Source organism: Mustela putorius, unplaced genomic scaffold, assembly GCF_011764305.1.
Source record: "Mustela putorius furo isolate JIRA1106 unplaced genomic scaffold, ASM1176430v1.1 tig00003896_pilon_pilon_pilon, whole genome shotgun sequence".
NCBI classification, from domain to species: domain Eukaryota; kingdom Metazoa; phylum Chordata; class Mammalia; order Carnivora; family Mustelidae; genus Mustela; species Mustela putorius.
The window spans coordinates 7,109,463-7,130,146 of NW_025422045.1; the positions used below are offsets into that span (position 1 = coordinate 7,109,463).

At 46.3% G+C, this 20,684-nt stretch overlaps 1 protein-coding gene across 8 annotated transcripts in view; it reads right to left on the reverse strand.

Annotated features, from left to right (window-relative positions):
* Nucleotides 1-516: 516 nt before the first annotated feature.
* Nucleotides 517-20,684, reverse strand: part of CA12 (carbonic anhydrase 12) — a 56,513-nt gene continuing 36,345 nt past the window's right edge. The window contains exons 5-12 of one of the 8 annotated variants that reach the window (XM_004758746.3): nucleotides 17,818-17,913; nucleotides 16,884-16,947; nucleotides 16,547-16,704; nucleotides 15,114-15,240; nucleotides 13,197-13,266; nucleotides 4,831-4,863; nucleotides 3,874-3,961; nucleotides 2,936-3,111 (exon numbers count right to left, since the gene is read on the reverse strand). In XM_004758746.3, coding sequence (XP_004758803.1) covers nucleotides 3,100-3,111; nucleotides 3,874-3,961; nucleotides 4,831-4,863; nucleotides 13,197-13,266; nucleotides 15,114-15,240; nucleotides 16,547-16,704; nucleotides 16,884-16,947; nucleotides 17,818-17,913 — 648 coding nt within the window. In that variant the 3' untranslated portion in view covers nucleotides 2,936-3,099. Of the gene's footprint in view, nucleotides 3,115-3,873; nucleotides 3,962-4,830; nucleotides 4,864-13,196; nucleotides 13,267-15,113; nucleotides 15,241-16,546; nucleotides 16,705-16,883; nucleotides 16,948-17,817; nucleotides 17,914-20,684 lie in introns of all 8 variants that reach the window. The other 7 variants (XM_004758748.3, XM_004758749.3, XM_004758747.3 and 4 more) reach the window with 7 other exon arrangements.

Genomic DNA, 20,684 nt, shown 5'->3' on the forward strand with positions numbered 1-20,684 from the left:
TTACCAAACCAGAAGGTGAAATCTGGATTTGGATTTACAAAATTCTACGGAAGATGGTAGCATGTTTTGGAGAAAAAAAAAAAATCCAAAATAGGTTACAGGCAACCAGGAGAGGCTTCAACCTACTAAATGCAATACCTAGTGAAGTAGAGAGACCATTCTTTATATTCATGCCCCCTTGTTAGGAATGCCCCCCTCTTTCTATCCTGTTCAAATCTGACTTCTTCTTTGAGGCCCAGCTTAGAAACCCCCTTCTCTCTGAGCCTTTCCCTGATTATTCTAGACTTCCCAGCTCTGCTTACTAAGCAATTATGTGACCCCAGAGCTGAATACCCCATAGGCCTCCATCCTCAATAAAATGATTAAGTCCATGAGTGTGTTTTCCTTTGGAGCCAGGTTCTAAGACATTATAGACAAATGACATTACTTGCTCTAATCAGTTACCTGTCACCATAGACCAGGAACTACAAAGTGCTTTGCCAACAACAATGCTTTAACCTCACCTCCCAAAAAAAGTCTGTTGTGAAAAACATTTTATTTATAATTTCTCATATTTACAGTTTATGTCTTCATTACAATCATTCTTACAATAAATATAGAAGTGCTAAAGAGACCATCATCACAGTGGCCTATGGTCCATCCAAGGCACAGGGACAGAGGAATGCTGCAGACCCCAGTGCTTCCCAGTGGTGCTCAGGAGGCCTTCAGAGAGTTTAGTGAAGGGGAGAAGAACTTAAGGTCTGAACTTGAAATGGGATGAATAGTCAATGCAGCAAAATCCTAGGATATCTATTAAGGAAATAGGTGTAAGTTTTTACTATTTTTATCAAATGATCCTAAAGAAACAGAACAAAAAGACTCAAGCTGTCCCATTAGTAAGAAACAAAGAAACCAGGGCCTTCCCTGTCCTTTTCCCACACGGTCCTTGTCTTTGTGATCTCTACCTGTAGTGCACCCAGCACAGCACCTGGGCCCTCCAGGGGATTTGAGTGAGACAGGAAATTCACACACCACAGTGCTGGTTTCCTTCAGTGGCGACTGATGTCAGTGGAATGAGTGAGAAGCTGAGCAAAGGCTTCCCACGTCCTAAGCTTGGTCCCTAGGAGCCCCATAATGATTAGCAAGGAAGCTGACAGTGTTGATTCTTGGAGTCTTCTGTCTGCCTCCCTGGCTTTGCTTTATCTTGGCCACAGGGCAGGAGAAAATGCCACTGCTTTCATGGCCTAGTTAGTCTCCCTTCTTATGAATAGCCATCGAGTCAGGTACAATAATCTCTTTGTTCTCTTGCAAGAATTGCCCATAAAAGGTAGATAGTCCCAGGGCTCTGGAGTAATTTATGTTGGTTTCTGATGGGCAACTTTGGGCCAAGTCCAGGGAAGCATCATCTAATTCACGTCACTCTGTCATGAGGCTTCTCCCTGCTGTCATTTGGTCAGCATCAGGCATGCTAAAGGCAAGGTGAGGATGCCACCCAGACTCCCAGTCTGTCAAAGACCTCGTGCACACACACGTCTGAGTGTTCATTAGGCCTTCTGTAACTCAGTTTAGCAAACTCACTGCAAAGCCTTGGGGGGCTTGCCACCGCTATAAAAAGTCATGATGGTAGAGAAGGGAGAAGACTGTTCTCAGAGTGAGAGGGATGAGTAGAAGGAAAAAGATGTTATAAAGAAACTTGTGCTTTGATAGGACATTCCATGCTGTCAAAATGAGACCAGGAATCAGAAAGTTCTCCATGAACTGCAAAGTGCTGGCCATGAGAGAGGTTGGAAGTTGGTAGTGGAGGCTCCTCCTCAGTCATGGAACTAACTGGTCTTCATGGGGCCCTTGCATCGATGAAAGAGTTAAGCCTTCACAGAAACTGTGACTCAGGTAGAAGACCATGAAGTATCTTTGTAACATTCCGTTATTATTGGTCCCTAAATACCATGATGTCCCCACCATGCACAGATAAATTCCTGCTTTCATATCTTGAAACAGATTTCAAGCAAGCTGTGACTCAACATCCTCCAAGTCAGGGAAGTAGGGATGTCTCGATTCCACATTGGCAGTAGGGACACCACAGAAGTGGCCGAAATGAAATCTGGGCCACAGACAAAGCTCTTCAGCCATTATGCTTCTGCCTATTTCCTCTAGATTCAAAAGCGGTTTGGGTCATCTCAGAACTCATGTCTACTCTAGGATAGAGAAAGCAACAATGCTTTTCAAGGAATAGCCTGATCATTTATCAAGTCTGTAAAGTACAAAGCATAATTGCACTGCTAACAGGAGGTTGGGCTTGGGCTTAATATTCTGTTGTCCTCATGCTTGCGACTTGACAGACAACTTCTGACTCCAGTTTTGACTCCAAAGTGAGTTCCTCCAGACCTTATGTGTCTTCTCAGTCTCTCTATCTCGAGTCCATTCAGTGCTTTTGATCCAAAGGACAGGACTTTGGATATGCCTCTACTGTGTTTCAAAGAATATCTTTTGTTTTCTTTTTGTCTCTGATACCTTGAACCTTCCTGTATCATTCTTCCTCCCAGTTGTAAGGTGAGACCATAAGTTTTGTCACAGCAGAAGGAATCAGAGGAAGACAACAACCCCCCCCTTCCCTGAGGAAAGAAACTGAGTCTCAGAAGCAAAATCTAAGCAAAGAGTATACTTCTGGTCTGAAAACTTGGACAAGAAGCAGAATCTCCACATTAAAAGGAAACCACACTAAAGGGAATCCCTGGATGAAAATGTTTTCTGACCAATCACAGGCCCAGTGGGTGACTTGGTTTATACCCCCCAGAATCTAAACAACTTAATGGTCTCACACAGATGAAGCAGACAGCTCAGAGCTCCTGCCTCTTTAGCGAGTTTTTTCCATCCACAGATCGTCCTGGCAGTGGCTGTGGCATCAGGATGGCAGGGCACCCACCTACAGGCCCCCCATGGGTCTGGGGCATTTGTGGGTTGGGCTTCAGAGAACCCTTAGGTATTTCAAATGTTTAGGGAGCCACAGTATGTAGTGTCCAAAGCAAAGTCCTTCCTTGGATGTGCCTGAAAGTTCTGGGGCCTCAGGCATGGGCTTCAGTCTCCTTCTTGATGGCTGGTTTGTAAATGACTCCTTTGTTGTCACTTTTTTTGCTACTGGAACAAGAAGAACACACGAGTCTCAGTTAAAGAGAAGAGATAAGCAGAGAGCAGCCTGACTTAGGTATGGGGTCAGATTCCTCTCATGAGGACCCTTCCCCTGTTCTGTCGGTCTTGGGAGGAATGACCCCAAAATAAAGCATTAACCGAAAAGGAATCTGGTCATTTTCCAACTGTTCTCTTATAACACCTGATGATAATAGACCTGCATTTTGAAGAAGGTCTCATTACCACCCCAACTTTAAACCTTTGATTCTATAACAGGATTCCTGGAAACTATTTTTTATACACTCCAGAAAAATAAAATGGTTTTAGAAAAACAAAACATCAATAAAAACATGAGCAATGGGCATTAATAGCTAATGGGAGTTATACATCAAGTTTCCCTTCATTTTCCTTTTTGGATTCAGAGGCAAAAAAACAAAAACAAAAACAAAAAACAGATATAAAGATGTTAGAAAGAGGACAGCCTTGCTGCTTGTGTTCAGTCAAATGGGACCTCCCCACCCCCAAATCAAGAGACTTGTCTTCAGGTGTTAGCCACGGCCACAGGCACATCTCTACCTCTAAGCCTAATGGCCCAGGATCTCATGCAAAGGAGGCTGGAGGCGATGGTGTTTGGGAGAAAGCACTCCTAGGATCAGCCTTGGTACAGGTGATGGGGGCTATTCATTCTGCAGACTGCCTTCCCAGACAGATCAGTCCTTGTGGACAAATAAGCTACCCAGCTCCCATTTTGAACCCAAACCAGCTCACCTCTTCTTTCTTCTGAAAAGCCAAATGGACACTGCCAGGACAACACAGATGCCCAGAACGCCAGCCAGGACCACTGAAAGGATGATGCCTGGGGAAGAGGCAGTGAACAGGCATTACATTACCGCCCCCCCCCCCCCCGCCGTGTTCATCTCATCCCATGGCACTTGGATGTGAAGTCAAGTGACAGCTGTGGAACCTGCCACAGAAGGATGTAATTTCCCCATCTCTGTTCTCAGGTTCTGGTCTTTGGCTTCGTAGAACTGGCTGAAGTACTTAGGGCCATTTTCAGACTGTAGTGATACCTCAGTAAGGGTTTGCAAACTTGCACCAGGATCATCTGAAGATGATTTTTTGAGCTTGAGCATCAAAGACTGATACAGTCTAGAACAGAGCCCAGGAATCTGCATTTTTATGAAACAGCTGTAGCTGATGCTGATGTACATGGTTCATAAACTACGTACTTGGACCATACTTGGAGAAATCCTAGGTTACAGAATGAGAACTTACTCTGTCTTGGCCTGCTGGAGTTAAGGCCCACTGGGAAGTCTCTATTGACTTTGCTCCCAAGCTCCATTGCACAGTCCTAAGTAGTCCAAAACAACCAGGAGCCCACTGCCAAGATCGCCTAAGTAGTCACCCAACCTCCACACTGGGCATAGTCCTGTTCTTAGGCAATGGCTTCCCAGTATGGCCAATAGAGGTGTTGTTTCGGGTCATTGAATGTACACATGCTGTAGAGTGATTAAGTCTTTCATTATGGAAGCATTTGATTGGTATTTCATCTTTGAATCATTGAGTGATTTGAAGGTAGGACCCACAGCAAGGAAAAGGGCCAGTAGCCAGAGTGAGAGCAGAGAGAAGCAGGGAGGATGGGCTTGGAAATATCACAGGCCCAAATCACACCAAGAATCATAGCAATCACCCAGCCGCAGCATGCAAGGCCGGCAGGCCACATACCCAGACTCAGTCCTGCATACGTAAGGTCTTGCACTTCAAAGGGAGAGGAAAAGGGTGAAAATTAACAAAGTCAAACCATGGTGAATTTGCCCAGTGTGTTGAGCGAAGCCCCCCCTTTCGTTTGGTTGGAAGTACAGGGCTTATGTAGACTTTCTAGGAGTATTTCACTCTCAACTCAGGTACAGAAGGAATTGCACACCTTGGAATTCACACTGTGATCTCCATCTCCAGTTCTTCTTTATCACAGCAGTCTCTTTGCTAGGGCAAGACTTCAGTTTTTAGTACAGCATGACTAAAGTAGAAGCTGAGGAAGGGTAAGGATCAGAGTCCACTTGGGCAGGCTATTAAGTGCCTCTCGGATCCCTACCCCTCTTCATCGGTAAGGAACCGGCCAGGTTCTGGCTGGCTGGGCCTGGCAGGGCTTAGTTGGAGCCTGTCACTAGACTTTTGCCCCCTCCCTATCCAGTCTTGTGGTCATATTTGGTTCTGGTTTTGCTTTGGAACCATGGGGAAAGCTGGAGAAACCCTTCCCCAATATCTGCCTCCCTTCTCTGCTTTGTGGAACCAGACGATTGTGTTTTTCTCAGAGAGTTATTATTGGGATGAGTAAGGAGTCCTCAGTGGGGCTGAGCTAGTGCCCAGATATCTGAGGTAAAATCCCATAGTCAGCCTCCTAGGGACCTCATTGGGGGAAGGTCACGGGTAAGCCTATCTTCTTGAGTAAGACAGAGGAGCCCAGTCATGAGGCTCCCCCTGGGTAACCCCAGCATACTTCTTCCAGATTCTTAGAACTACTCCCTATTCTTCCAGGCAGGTCCTCCAACTAAAGAAAGTCTCTCTTACACATTCCCTCTTGTCTGGTGGTTTTCTGACGTCAGTAGAAACTTCTAGCACGTATGTGCCTGTGTAGTGTGGGTACAGTTCTGCTGGAAGCCAGGGTTGTGCAGATAGTGGCCACCCAGCCTGACCCTCCAGTGAGCCTGTGCCCACAGAGCCCACTGTGATGACTCAGACCCTGGGAGAGCCCTGACCAGTTGTGAGACACCAGCAGAGGGCTAGGGACTCACACCTGGGGGTACTTGATCCCTTGGGGAACCAGACCCAAGATTTGGGAATGAGATTTATGCTTACCCTCCTTTCCTGCTGCATGACCAGAGTCTAGTTGGGTCCTCTGGAGCCATCAGTCCTGTGTCCTTTCCCTACTGTCCACTTCCACAATCTCATATGGAGTGTGCAGACTCCCTCACTCAAGGCTGGCATGAGGAGTCTCTGGTCTGGCTTCCCCAGGGGGCCCCAGGCTATTGTAAGGATAAGCGGAGCAGCTGTGGAGAGGAGCTATCCACAGAGTACAGGGTGGCCTGTTCTCTTGGCTCTTGCTGGCCACCATCAGCAGCCCATGGCCTCCCAAGTGGTAGAGAGAGTGGCTCCCGTGGCCTGATTCCCTGCCCCAGGCCTCTTCTTGTAACCTGAACACAAGGACCAGTGTGTGGCTTAGGGAGACACTCAGGATAGGAGTCTCCCCTGGGGAGAGTGTCGGGTGTTTGCATAGCATATGCTGGGTTCTCTGCATAGCCTGTGGCCTCTGCACACTGTAATTTGGTATTTTGGGTTTTTTTAAGGTACCTAGAGACAACCAAGGCTTCTAAGATTTTAAAAACAACCACCAAAACCCCGCAACTCGTTGTGGTTTCTTTTCCAAGCCTTTTGATGAAATACTCTTTTGTTCTTTGTTCCTAAAGCTCCAGATGCTGGTGGTACCAAACTAGTTCTCGCCACATAAGACCACTAGTAAGCCTAACCACTTGGCTAAGCCATTCAACCTGGACAGTTTCTAAAGTTGTAGTTTCACAGTCACCTCAAACATCTAGAGAGCCACACAGACCCCCCATACAGCTAAGAAGCCGCACTTCAGGCTAGAGGCGCTACCCGCAGGGAGCTTGGGGCCAGAGCCAAGTCTACAGAAGCAAGGCCGCAGGAATGGGACTTTTCCCAAGAGCCCATGGCCCAGGTTGGTGGCTCATCTGGAGGGAAATCTGGCTGCCCTTGGCTGTATTAGGCGCTATAAACAGCAGCCTAATTTAATCCAGGGCTCTAAACAGAGTTCCTGGCTCATGGATGACTACTTGTGAGGGTCTAAGTTGCCTCTCTATGGAAATAATGAAATGAGCAGGCAGCCACAAAGACAAGGAAAGCCCCAGAGCCTGGGACAGATGCTTGTCAGCTAAGACTTTGATGCTGCAAAAACAAAGCAGCTTGACTGAGCAAACGAAGAACAGGGAAGAGGAGTGGCAATGAGGGTATCACCTCATCAGAATTCTCCCCCTAAAGAAGCCCAGGGCAGGAGGATGTCGGGATGCTGCCCCGTGTCAACTGAGACAGCACCAACCATCAAGGAAGCAGGACTGTCCTGCAGACAGCGATGCAGTGCACAAGGCTTGGGTCCCATTCTACTAACTAACAGGAGAGGGAAAGTCAGGGAGACCTCGGGGAGCACAGGGATAGATGGTGGGGCAACTGAAGAAGTAGGGCCCCGAGAGAGAAGCCTAAGCCTGCATCACAGCCAAGCCTTGGGGATGTTGTAGAAAGAGCATAGGCCACAAGGAGGATGGAGGGAGGGACACACAGCCAGGGACATTCATCTGCAGATTAAACAAGCAGTGGTTTGTTTCTAATCAGCATAAGACAAGTAGTTTCCACTGAAGAAACTGAGACAGGAGAGACCGAGACAGGCTGATTGACTGCAATGGCCCACAAGAGCTACTGCATGAGAACACAGTGAAGGGGCTTCTGAGCTGGGTGGTAAGGGCTGCATGGCCCACAGATGTGGGAGAGCTCCCTGCAGTCCATCAGGCGCTCCAGTACGAGCCAGGGCGAACAAAGACAGGGCAGTCTGACAAAGAAGGAAGCTGCGCAGATACAGAAGACCTTGATTATCACAGGCCTCTTCCAGGAAGGCACACCCCCGGAGAAGACAGAAAAGCTGCTTGCCACAGGAGCCTTGCTACCTGTTCTGGCTGGCTCAGAAGCTACTGCTTCCACTGCTGTCTGGCTGGACTCAGGGATGCCAGTTAGCTGCTTCTGCGGTCTTCTGAAGCCTCATGTGCACCCACAGAACAGCCGAGCGGAAGGAACAAGCACCGCACTTATACAGCTTGCCCCTCCTAGAACAATCCTGGCATTTTTTAGGTCTATTTGCAGTTCTGTTTATTCAAACAGAAAATAATCCTTTTCCTTTCTAAATATGATTTTCAAGTATGGATTGTTTTGTTGTGATGTCTTATATAGTCACATATATGTATATTTATATCTTATGTATATGTGTATGCCTTTAGCTGTCTCCAGTCTTATAAAAGAGACAAGTGGAGTTTTGGTTTAGCAGTGATTTGATAATTTAAATACATAAAACCCCCTTTTGGATGATAAAAACTCTCATTATTCTGTTTAATACAAGTTGGGGACTTAAGTAACTGAGATGCTAGTCCCATCTTTGGATGAGGCTTTGGTAGGAAAAGCAGGGAAGCTGCCCCCCGTGACCAGACAGTACAGAACTGTCTTTGGAGAACATACCTCACTGGGGAGCTTTTCTTATTGACACTAGGGAACCCAAAAAGAAATAATTTCTACAAATAAATATGCCAAAGAGATACCGCCCCATTACATGAGGGAGCTGGTTCGGGCTTTGCCTTCCAGAATGCAGGATTGCAGGCCCAGGACAGAAAGCCACATTGCTCTGAGGAGCCTAAATCCTGGAGCAGCAGGCGTGGATTACTGAGCTTAGGTACTAATGCTTAGTACTCTCAGGTCCCTTTTGTGGCCAGGCTCAGGCTATCTGTGCCGAAGGAATGGTAGTTGCCAGGACTGGCACCTTTTATTCCTTTCAGGCCAGAGCAACAGAAAAAAGGCTTCACAACTTCCCTCGGCAACTCTCTCCCAGGACTTTAAAACTTGATAGCTAAGCTCTGATCTTTAATGTTTCTTAGGCAAATGGATTGATTTTTTTTTTAAGATTTTTTTTTTTTATTTATTTATTTGACAGAGAGAGATCACAAGTAGGCAGAGAGGCAGGCAGAGAGAGAGGAGGAAGCAGGCTCCCCGCTGAGCAGAGAGCCCAATGCGGGACTCGATCCCAGGATCCTGAGATCATGACCTGAGCCGAAGGCAGCGGCTTAACCCACTGAGCCACCCAGGCGCCCCTAAATGGATTGATTTGAATGCTGCTGGCAAACTGAAAACATTAGCAAAATGAGACCTACAACTAAAATGAGGCAGCTGGCCAGGCTTACATTCAAATCATTCTCCAGAGAAGACCCTGGGGAGGAGAGAGGCAGGCAGCCGGGGTGGGGAGTGGTAGGGTTTACATTCTTTCAAACTCATCATGAGCACCAGGCACAATGTCTGCCACAAGAATAAGATGCCAACCATCCCTGTCCTTAGGGGGCTAGTAGTGTGTGTGGATAATTTAGACATACTTATTCTAGTTTTCTGCATGGCACTAAGTCATGACCCTGTGATAGGCTGAGAACAGTCACAGAGATGAACGAGTTATTCCATTTGCACTGAAGGAAACTCTAAGGCACCTTCAGGGAAACAGGGAAGATTTCTGGAATGTTATTAATAGAGTTGGGTCTTGAAAGGATTTTTCAGGTGGAAGAGGTGAGGGGCATCCCAGGCACAGGGAATCAAGTGTGCACAGGTGAAAGCAGTGCTATGCTAAGGGAGGCCCTACAAGGCATGGACGGGGGCTGGGCGGGAAGTGCTGGGAAGACAGCCGGGGCCACCTCGCCAAGAGGGTCCGGCTTGCTGACTTCCTGCCTGGTCTGCTCTGTGCCAGAGGCTTGATTAGGCGCCAGAGAACATCCATGCTGGGGTTTTCTGTTCCCCAGAGGGCCTGACTTGGGGCGTGTTCTGGAAGCACATGACCTATTACACTGCACTAGATGAAAGGACTAGGGACTTGTTGGCACATTTGATGGTTGCTCCCGACTATTCACCCCCCATATCCAGGGGAAGTTGAAGGTGGAAACTCCTCCGGTCTTTCATTTGGATACCTTGGTAGAGTTGACGATACCTTCCATCTAATAGATTTTATTTAGAAATAGGAACTTTCAGAAACATAATGTTAGTAACCACAAAGCATACATTCTAGTCTCAGAATGTAAATAATTAGCCATCTTAGCTTTCTAAGATTTCTTTCCTCTTTTGTAAAGGTTTTATAAAACTACCCAGGTCCTGCAGCATCAAGCAGCTTCTCATTGTGTTACTCCGCATAAGTACCATGGGTGAAAGCCAACCCCCACCCCGCCGTCTGCTGCCCAGTGCTCCTAAGTGTGCCTCTTCTGGCTCTGGGCTCTGCAGCGGTGACATGCTGTTGCTCAGAGCAAGCCCACTACAGACATGATTATAGAAACTCTCTGGCTTCCCCTTGTCTCTCAAGTTTCCCTTGCCCTGGCATATTAAAAATAGGGCTAGGTAACATGAACATTTTGATTTGCTAGGCTCTTCCTTTATGACCCATCACCATTAGGACTCAGGACGGGTATGTTTAGCTAGGAAGAGGTCAACTTAAGGAACCAAGAATCGGGCCCCTGGTCTGTAAATCTTCCTCTGCCATCTCCCAGAGGGATCGGACTTCTGTGAGGTCCGGTCTACTCACAGATGTGTTCCCCTCTCTGGGATCCCTCCTTGAGGACAATGAGTCTTGTGTCCTCTCGTTAGCTCAAGCCTTCTATTTGTGCCCCTTGGAAGAGGCACTCTCTAAGAGCTAAGAAAAAAAAAAAAAAAAAAGTGCCTCATGTGAGTTTCACCTCTCCACAAAGAGTGGGCATTTTAACCAAAAGAAACAAGAAACAACACATATGAGGGGGAAAAATGGTAAAAAAGCAAAGGAGAAAAATGATAAGGAAATTATAAAGCAAGTCGCTTCCTCAGAGGCCTCTGGATCCCTGATAAAGTGGTTTGTATGGTTCTCCTTAGGGTGGATAGTTCTCTGCCATCCACTTCTCTTAGCCTTGGGTGTACCCAATTGTATAAAAAGAAGGTATATTCAAATTCTAAAGGAAGATGGGGAACAGGGTTTTTCTGGAGTTTGGTTGTTCTCCTTAATAACCCAACAACCTTTTGGTTTCAGGGGTAACCATCACCAGACTGAAAAGGTCATGCTGTAGGGGTACCTGGGTAGCTCAGTTGGTTGAGTGTCCAAATATGATTTTAGCTCTGGTCATGATCTCTGGGTCATGGGACTGAGCCCCGTGTGGGGCTCCGTACGTAGCACAGAGTCTGCTTGTCCCTGTCCCTTTGCTCCTCCCTGGCTTGTGCTCTCTCCTCTCTCTCAAACAAGTAAATAAATAATCTTTTAAAAGGCAATTTAAAAAAAGAAAATGTCATGCTGTAATAAAGACCAGGGCATTTGATAGAAAACTCCAGAATCCTGTGATATGAATGGGGGAAAAAGAATCAGTCGGAGCCTAGCAAAGGCTCTGTGGAATCCCTGAGCAGTGGTTCTCAATTATGCCTCTCCTGCCCTGGAGACATTGGCAATGTCTGGAGGCATTTTTGGCAGTCAGAATTGGGGGTATATTATGGGCATCTGGAGGGGAGAGGCTAGGGATTCTGCTGATGCCACAGTAATGTATATTATGTACACAATGTACATCGTACAATGTACAGCCCCCCACTGAGAATAATCCAGTCCAAAAGGTCAGTAGCCCCAAGGTTGAGAATCCCTGCACTAGGGCCAAATCATAGTACAGACTAAAGTCTGTCCTTAAGGACAGACTACTTCTTTCTTTTTCTTTTTTTCAGCATTTTAGTTATTATATTTAGAAATGTTTTATTTAAATTCAGTTTAGTTAACATATAGTATAGTATTACTTTCAGGGATAGAATCTAGTGACTCATCAGTTGCATAGAACACCCAGTGCTCATTCCATTATGTGCCCTCCTTAGGGCTCATCCTCCAACTACCCCGTCACCCACCCACCTCCTCTCCATCAACCCTCCGTTTGTTTCCTATAGTTAAGGGTCTCTTACAGTTTGCATCCTTCTCTATTTTTATCTTATTTTATTTTTCCTTCCCTTCCCCTATGTTCAACTAGTTTGTTTCTTAAACTCCACATATGAGTGAAATCATATCGTGTTTGTCTTTCTCTGAATTATTTCTCTTAGCAAAATACTCTTTACTTCCATCCATGTTGTTGCAAATGGCAATGAAATGGCAAGATTTCATTCCTTTTGATGGCCGAAGGACAGGCTACTACCTCTTAAGGACAGAATTAAGGACAAGTTCTTTATGCCTTTTCTAAGCACAGTTGAGGAAAAAGCATGGTCAAGCTAAATGATTCATTCCTAATTGTTACAATTTGGCTAACCCTCAGAGCCTAATCTCAAAGTCCTTGCACTTTTTCTCCCAGAGGATTTCCTTGACATTACTTTTCTCCTAGCAAAACAGTCCAACTCTGGGGGTGCCTGGGTGGCTCAGTGGTTTAAGCCTCTGTCTTCAGCTCAGGTCATGATCCCAGGGTCCTGGGTTTGAGCCCCACATCGGGCTCTCTGCTCAGCAGGGAGACTGCTTCCTCCTCTCTCTCTGCCTGCCTCTCTGCCTACTTGTGATCTCTCTCTCTGTCAAATAAATAAATAAAATCTTAAAAAAAAAAAAATCCAACTCTGTAGTTCCTACTAACTTCCAGAGAAAACCCTGAATAAATCAGACCCTAATTACAAGCATACCTCAGTGGAAGAGTGTATAAATACTTGAGTCTGAATTGCTCAAGGTCCACACTGACAAACAGGCTCATCCCATAAACCTGAAATGGCATGTTACAGTCTGAGGCCCCTCCAAGTTGGTGTGAGAGGCCCCTCATGAATGCAGGTGCCCCCTGAGGGGTGATATTTGGGTCTTCACTCCTTTGGGGCTGCCCACCCCGCAATTGTTCCTTGGGAAACAGCCCTGTTAGCTGCCTGTGTCTTTGAGAAATGAGCAGGAGGGGACATTTCTGGCCAAGTTTCTATAATCAGCCTCCAAATGAACAGGTTTGCCTTTGACTGCCGTGGTGCCTCACTCCAAGGGGAGAGCTGGGCCCAGCCTGGGCTCCATGAAACAACATTTCTGGGTGAACCGTTCGAGAAAGGCAGTGGCAAAGCTGCATTTGAGCTTTGATCCTGATGTCCTTAGCTTGGAGTCAGTCCCCACGCTTCTGCTGAGAGGCCCCTCAAGCTCCGCAGCTAGACTAGGAGAGTCTACTGAAATAGCTCTGCTACAGGCCTGACCACACTGCCCCCTCCATGAGCGCCAGCTTAGACCTGAGACGGTCTAAGAAGATGGCTAATTATTCCCAGTGCCACAATCCATTATTATAAGAGGAGGTTACTTTGGGATGTCATTCTCAAGTTCCTGCATGGTTTCTTCTGATCCTCTGTAACTGTCCTCAAACACTGTCCCTGCAATGTAAAGTGAGGATGAGCAGTTGTTAGTGTCCACTTAGAATCATATAACATGTTAGTACTGAAAGAATGTTAACTCACCTAGCCCAGCCTATCATTTTATGGCTGAAGAAACCAAGCCCCCAAGAAGGGACATGATTGGCTTATATCATATAGCCAGGAGGAAATAAACAGAGGCCTTGAACGTAGGTCTTTTGACAACAGGAGGGGGAATACCCAGTGTATCCCCAGTGGCTTGTACAGACCAGCCCAGAGAGGAGATCTGATTACAATCTTTGAATCACAAACAAAATTCTACCTTATATATGTCGGCCAGTCCTTTATCTCCAGGTAGAGTTTTTATGTTTTTATTTTATCTAAGAGTTGAAGTGTTTTCCATTTAACCCTTGACTACTACATATTCCATTTTGAAGAACGGGAAAAGAGAAATTTATATCTAAAAGAGATCGTGAAGGGATAATTCTGTACATTTGAAGCATTTCCTAGAAAAGAAGTTGACAGTTATCATCATATAGATTCTTGATTTTTAGGAATGGTCATTGTTCACGGATTCAGTTTTCAGACCAGGAAACTGAGGAAAAGAGAGAAATTACCTTAACCAGTGGCATCTGGAGAGGAGAGCACAAAAGATAAATTCTTGGGCAGTTCTCGATTCTGTAACTGACAGAAGAATCTAATTCCAACCATAGGTATGGGTCCGTTCAGAAGGGCACATTTCTAAAGCTTTTTGGCAAGGGCTTCGAAATACAATCTTCCTATGTTTAACTAAGCTTAGTCAATGGTAATTATAATCTCACACAATAAGAAAGGAACAACAACAAAAGAGGTACACCAGAGGAGACCTGGTGAGAGCTGACAGGTGAGTCAATGGGGTCATGCTTAGATGTGGCCACCTGGCCCAGTTCAGTGACAAGTGATGTACAAGGATAAAGTGGAACTTCCACAGACCTACCCCGCTTCTGACCACTTGCGGTTCCCTTCTCGAGAGTGGCTCAAGAATCTACAGTGAGAAAGTGAACTCAGAGCTTCAAAGAAGAGTGTGGGTCCCAACAGTGTTCTCTTACCTGTTTCCCTGGACCCCCCCGGCTTCCAAAAGTATCAATACAGATACTGAACAGATAAAGATGTTCAATGTCCTTCGGGGGAGTTAGGGTTACAGATGTAAAAGAAGAACTGAGCTTTCATAGTATTAGGACTAAACCAAACTTCACGCTTCATTCAGTATAGCTCCTGTGTGCCTGTGCTTAAGGAGATGAGACCAAAGGGCAGTGAACGCACACGCTTTCTTGCCTGACGGGTCCTGCTATATTAGGCTGTGAGCTGCTGTGGCTGCAAACGTGGATTATGCCCCTCTGTGAATCCTTACAAAGGACCTTCCCGGACATTGGTGATGCTGGCGGTGCTATGAGTCACCCAGCCAGGCTAGAGATGGGCCTTAATGCCAAGAAAGCCTAGGGTAAGAAGTCAGGAGTTTGGTCTCATGAAAACAGTCCTATCATGTGTCTTAAAAGAAGGGTAGTTCTCCAGGGAAGTTCTCTGGAGGCAGAGCATCCTCTCGTCCCCATCTGTGGGAGACTCCAGATTTAATGAGGGCTCTGGTCCAGACACCTAGAATCTCTGGCTAGTGTTTCCCACAAAGGCTCAGGGAAGTCAAGAACAGAAGGGCAGCCTCAGTAAACCCACACACAGTAGGTTCTTACACACTCTTGTTCCCTTGGTAGCCAGAGTGCTCTTAACCCAATTCCTAAGGGCATCGGTGACAAAGCCGGAGGGTAGCCGCCCAACATCATATAAGATGGGTGTCTCGGCACCACAATCCCCACACACACACTGCATCTTCTCACCTTGTCGGAAAGAGATGTACACCTGCCTCTCCTCAAACTCCTGGACCCGCCGGAAGTTGTTGACCATTTCTCTGGGGGATGGGTCATCCACGTATGTGTAGTACAGAGCAGTCTCCAAAGCCAGCAGCTGCAAGGGGAGCAGCAGAAACATACCCCGTGGGCAGAGTGATGCTCTCTTGCCTGACCTCAATGGTGAAGAGAGCTCTGGGGCTTGGCAGGAGGCACATTAGAAAGCCATGGGAAAGCCAGAGAACCGTGCCCCTCGCCAGCAGGTATCTGGTTGACTGGGCACTGGGTGAGCTGGTCTTTCCTCTCCTCCCAATGCTTGGAGGAAGGTTAGCGCTATTAGCTGCTGGGTGGCGGAGGGACTCCTCAACCTCCCACAGAAATAGTGTTCCTCTCATGGGCCCGATTTGGAACCCAGCTCTAAATTGGAGGGACCTAACGCTTATTCTGATGGTCTCATCTAAAGGAACAAAAAGAAGGAGGCAAGAGTTTCACAGGCCCTCTGATGACTGGTTCCACAGAATTTTCATACACCCACATAGATTATATAATCAGTTTCCAAGGCAGTTTCTAGGTTAGGGTATTACCGTTTCCCTGAACATTTCATCTCTTGATTCATCACATCTTTATTCCTGTCCGCCTACCTGTTGCCATTTATCTACATTACTCAGATCAGTAGCTCATAGTAAAAAAGAAGGAGCAACAGAGAGTGCCTTCCTGGACTCAGGGAGAGGGCCAGGGGAGCGGGGGGCACCAGGAGCCCATGTGTGGCACTGTCTGGGCCGTGTCTCCGGGACAGCCAGTTTTCTTCTTGATGAATTTCTGGGGAGCAGAGGGATGGACAGTGACCAGAAACTCCGGTCTGCCTTTGGGGCTTAGCTTTGTGGCCAATCAGTGGGCGATCCCACAAGCTCCCTCATCTGTTTACCCCTCACTTTCATCACCTGTAAAATGAGAGGGTCAGAGATGATTGCTGAGGACTCTGTGCCCCCAGTTTTGCACTAGACTTTGAGCTTCCTGAGGGCAGAGACTGTCGCTTACTTACTCCTGCAACCCCAGCCTTCTGGTTTGTTAAACCATCTAACTGGCTCCATCTTTATTCCACCCTATAAAGGAACTGTGCTCTCTCCCGCCACAGAGGAAACACCATCCAGCCACTGAGGGAAATGTTAGGAAATGCAGCTTAATAACTCTTTTGTAAGGAACTGTGTACCCAGGTTCATTTTCCTAGCTTGACTCAATAACTCCACTCTGCAACGCAGCCTGTCCTTTCTGCTATGCTGCCAGGTGCCTGTGATATTTGCAGAGGTTTGGCATAGCTGTCAATGAAGCTCTAAGTGAGGAAACCAAGTTATTGATGATGATCTGGGTGACGGCAGGGACCAAAGTACCACGTGGTCTGTAACTCAGAAGGGCACGACAGTTACCTGCTCCTGGGAAATTTGCACAGCGTTCCGGAAAACTGTCCAGAGCACTGTGGGGTGGCAAGGGGGTGTGGTCAGGGACCCTTTGTAGCGGTAGTACTCATCGGGCCTCTCGGGGAGCAGCTCTTCAATGCTGAAACCTGGAATGAGCACCTCTTGGCCTGGAGAGACATGGTGGAGAAATGGTGTCAGCCTTTCTCCCCACGGCCAAGGTGCTGCTGCGCCCATGACCAAACCTAGAATATGAACCTGCTCACTGCATTCATTTTTTTTCAAGTCACATGGGAGTGACTCCCTCCTTCTCCAACAGAGGGCAAATATGCATCCAAAGACTCCTTACCTTTGTATCTTACATCTTGAAGGTGCTTGAAGATCTTGTCATAAGACGGATTGAAGGAGCCTATCTGCAACAGAGATAGGGCAGGCTGAACTAGTACAATTCTGTTGGCTGAGCCTGGTTCGACTGCTGCTCAGGGAAGGGCTTAGCTAGGGGCATATAGTTCCCATTGCCAAGATCCTCTCTGGAGGATGCACTTTACCAGGACAATTATGAAGGATCCCTAGGCTGTTAGGGATTTGAGGTGATGGTCCTGCCCTCTTGCTTCTCAGGATCCAAGGTGCTGAGCACTCAAGGCACTGGGGCTTGTGTGTCCCAAGGCAAGGAATGTGGCTCGCGCTCCTGATCATCAGGCTGTGAGCCGGAAAGCCACAACTAGCATGTTCTCTAACCAGAACTTAAGGGAGCTTGAGTTCACACAAGCCAAGTCAGGCAAGCAAGCATGTTGAGAAATGAGGTACATGTTGTCTTATTAGGGTGAAACATGCAAGCAAATCAGGAAACATTCCCATTTTCTGAACTAAGGAAGTAGTTCACTCTAGGGTCCATGTAAAGAATGGAACTTGGATATCAGGAGTTGTGTAAGGGATTCAGATACCTGATGAGGCAGCATTGCATGATCCCCAATCCCAACCCCTACACTCAGGTCCTATCCAATGGGCTATTTTGAGCTTTATGCAACAGGGCTAGGAACGAGGGCTCATTTTTTCCAGTGTTGCAAAGGACATGCCCATTTCTGCTGCCCAGCTACAGGAAGTGCCGCCTCTAGGCCAAAAGAGAATGTACCCCATGGGGGAATACCTCCATCTCTAGAGGCAAGACACGGCCAACGAGAGTGGGCCATACACATCCAACAGACAGGAATTCATGGACCAAATGCTGAGTCTGATATCCTCCTGGCTTCAAATTTCACATAAAATCCCTTTAAACACCTTACCTCTATGAGAACAGCTAGGACGGCGAGGCCCTCTGACTTGTTACTGGCGCTGCTGGCGTTGGGGTACAGGTCTGAGTTATAGTGGACGATATGCAGCTGCAGTGGAAGAAAAGCCGCTCACAGGGGATGGACGACTCCTGAGAACCCTTGACTTCGCAGGAGACTCCAATCCAGTGGGGAGGACAGAACCCCTCTACCCCTGCCCCAGGTAGATCAGGCCTCTCAGACCTTTCCTTCATGGCCTCCCCAGTTTTCCTTTTTCTCTTAGTCCTCGAGACCAAAAACTCTACCAAGGCACACTGTCCATCTTATTCACTCATTGTGTTCGTGTCTGATATGTGCTTGGAAAGTACCAGGTATACAACAGATATTGAATGAATGGGTTTTTCTACTAGCCACAAAAAAGCTTGGGTTCTTTGGAGGACTTCTCTTTTCAGTCTTCCTTCCTTCCTTCCTTTCCTCCCTTCCTCTCTTCTTCCCTCCCTTCCTTTTCTCTCTCTCTCTCTCTCTCTTTTTTTTTTTTTAGTGTGGGAGAGAGATGGGGAGGAGAGGCAAAGAGAGAGGGAAAGAGAGAATCTTAAGCAGGCTCTACATCCAGCACAGAGCCAGATATAGGGCTCAATCTCAAGACCCTGAGTTCATGACCTTAGGCTGAAATCAAGAGACGTTTAACCAACCGAGCCACTCAGGCGCCCCCTCTGATTTTTTTTTTTTTTTTCAACTTATTCTGGAGCCTATGGGAAAAGAGTCTCATGTAGCCTGTTCCAGCCTCAGCCTGGCCTCTCTGCATTTGATCTGGAAGTAGTAGTGGCTGAGGCAGGAAACCTCCAGTGGTAACTTATTATAACTGTATCCAGAGTAGGACTCCTGTTTATCCCACAGGTGGAAAAAAAAAAATCACAGCATGGGTTTTACACAGATTTAATCAGCCGTATTTTAAGATAGCAGAAAACAAGAATGTTACTCCCTGAATATGAAATTTTAAAAAATGAAATTCTAAGCTCATTTTTTTCAAAGCAGGAATTACTTGTCATTATTAAAGTGAGGAAAAGAGAACTTCCTAAGAAATCTTAAATTTCTTGGGAAAATGAAATTCTAAGCTCATTTTTTTCAAAGCAGGAATTACTTGTCATTATTAAAGTGAGGAAAAGAGAACTTCCCAAGAAATCTTAAATTTAAAAGTCTAAGTATTAAGACATTGTTATAACATATTCTGATGATGTTTAACCTAATTTTTAATCCAAAAGGTAGTGTCACCTATCCTCCAAAAAATTGTATTAGTAGGTAGGTCTATATATATATGATACACATTTTTGTTGATTCTTTGCCTCTTGGGACTATAACACATTGAGATTTTCTCTCTTTTCCTTTTCTTCATCTTTTTCTGTCTTCTGTGTTTGTAAATAGAATTCAAGCATATTTTACTGAATACAGCTCAATGTTCTTCAAATTTAAATGACCCTTTCTAATTTTTAAAAACTATACAAAATTGTTTTTTCTTTTAAGTAGTCTTCTATTAAGATTTCTTAGGAACTCTTACTTTACCATCTTTCCCCGTGAAGGATACAGACTGTCATGTTGCCCATACCATGTAAGCTTGGCCCAGCTTTGAGAAATGGAGACCTTTTTATGGCTAAACCTCTGAAGGTCCTATACCCTTATCTCTATAGCTGCCCTTTGTGCTCATGGTCTGTTTCACCACTTTTCTTACTGTGTTCAGATTAAATGAAGAGGAGGTGAAGACTAGCACAGACAGAACAGAATTCCCTGCCAAGATTAAGAGAGTCTTCTTTATAGGACTCAATCCAGAAGAACTGCTACACTTTCAGGGACACTCCACAGAGAATCTGCCACTTTGGGGTCACCTTGATGTATTTTCCCTATTATAGACATGTATGGTCCACCTTCACCAAGCCCATGGTGATGGATGTGGCTTATGAGCAGAAAATACACTAACTAGAAATATTTTTAAATGCCCAAACTCTCCCAGCCTACACCCTAACTCCTTCTTTATTCCCTATAGGTAAGTAGAAGCCTCCACATTGCAATTAGCCTGAAAGAAATTGCAGTCCTGGAGGGTCAGAGATGGGTCTGGTTGAAGTACGTGCACCTCCAAGAGTGCCATCCTATTGGGCCGGAATTATAGCCCCTCCACACTTGTAACTCGACCTATAATTAGCCTGAGACATTAAGCAATTTAGCAGTAAAGAAGAGAGAATGGTCATGTCATTATTTACCTGGCTGATCAGTAGCTTTTACCAACTTATATTTATTGTCCTGTAAATGTTCAAAACCATAGGCCCAAGTTCTATCCCTTGGGAGCTCTGAAATGGAGCAAATCAAGCACCCTGCGTCCCCCCCTGCACACCTGTGGGGCAGGCACAACGCTCCACTCCTCCTGTTTTCGTGTGGCCTTTTGGGTCAGTGCCGCAGGATGACATGACATAACACAGTGCTGTGCTCACCTCCCAAACTATCCTGGTCGAGTCTGTCACTGCACTGATGTCCAGCCATCCCTCGGCTTGTGGCCAAGTAGAAGAGTAACCCTGGGTCCCAAGGTTCCAAGCATCACCCATGCCCAGGGGAAAGGAAAGCTGGGAAGGGAAAGGCCTATGCAAACATCATGGCATGTGAAGAAAGACTGAGAAGTCTGCAGGAGCAATTAGCCCAGTATGATCCAGCAGTGGGATACATACAAAATAGTATATAGAATGGGCTTCCTGATGCATATTCTCAGATCCTAACTCAAGTCTAGGGTAAGAGGCTGCCCCAGTTGATGATACCTTGTGATCTCTAAGGGGTATTACACTGATCAGACCCTTATAACCGGGGTTATCCACTGTTTTTCCATTGACTGGTGTACCTCA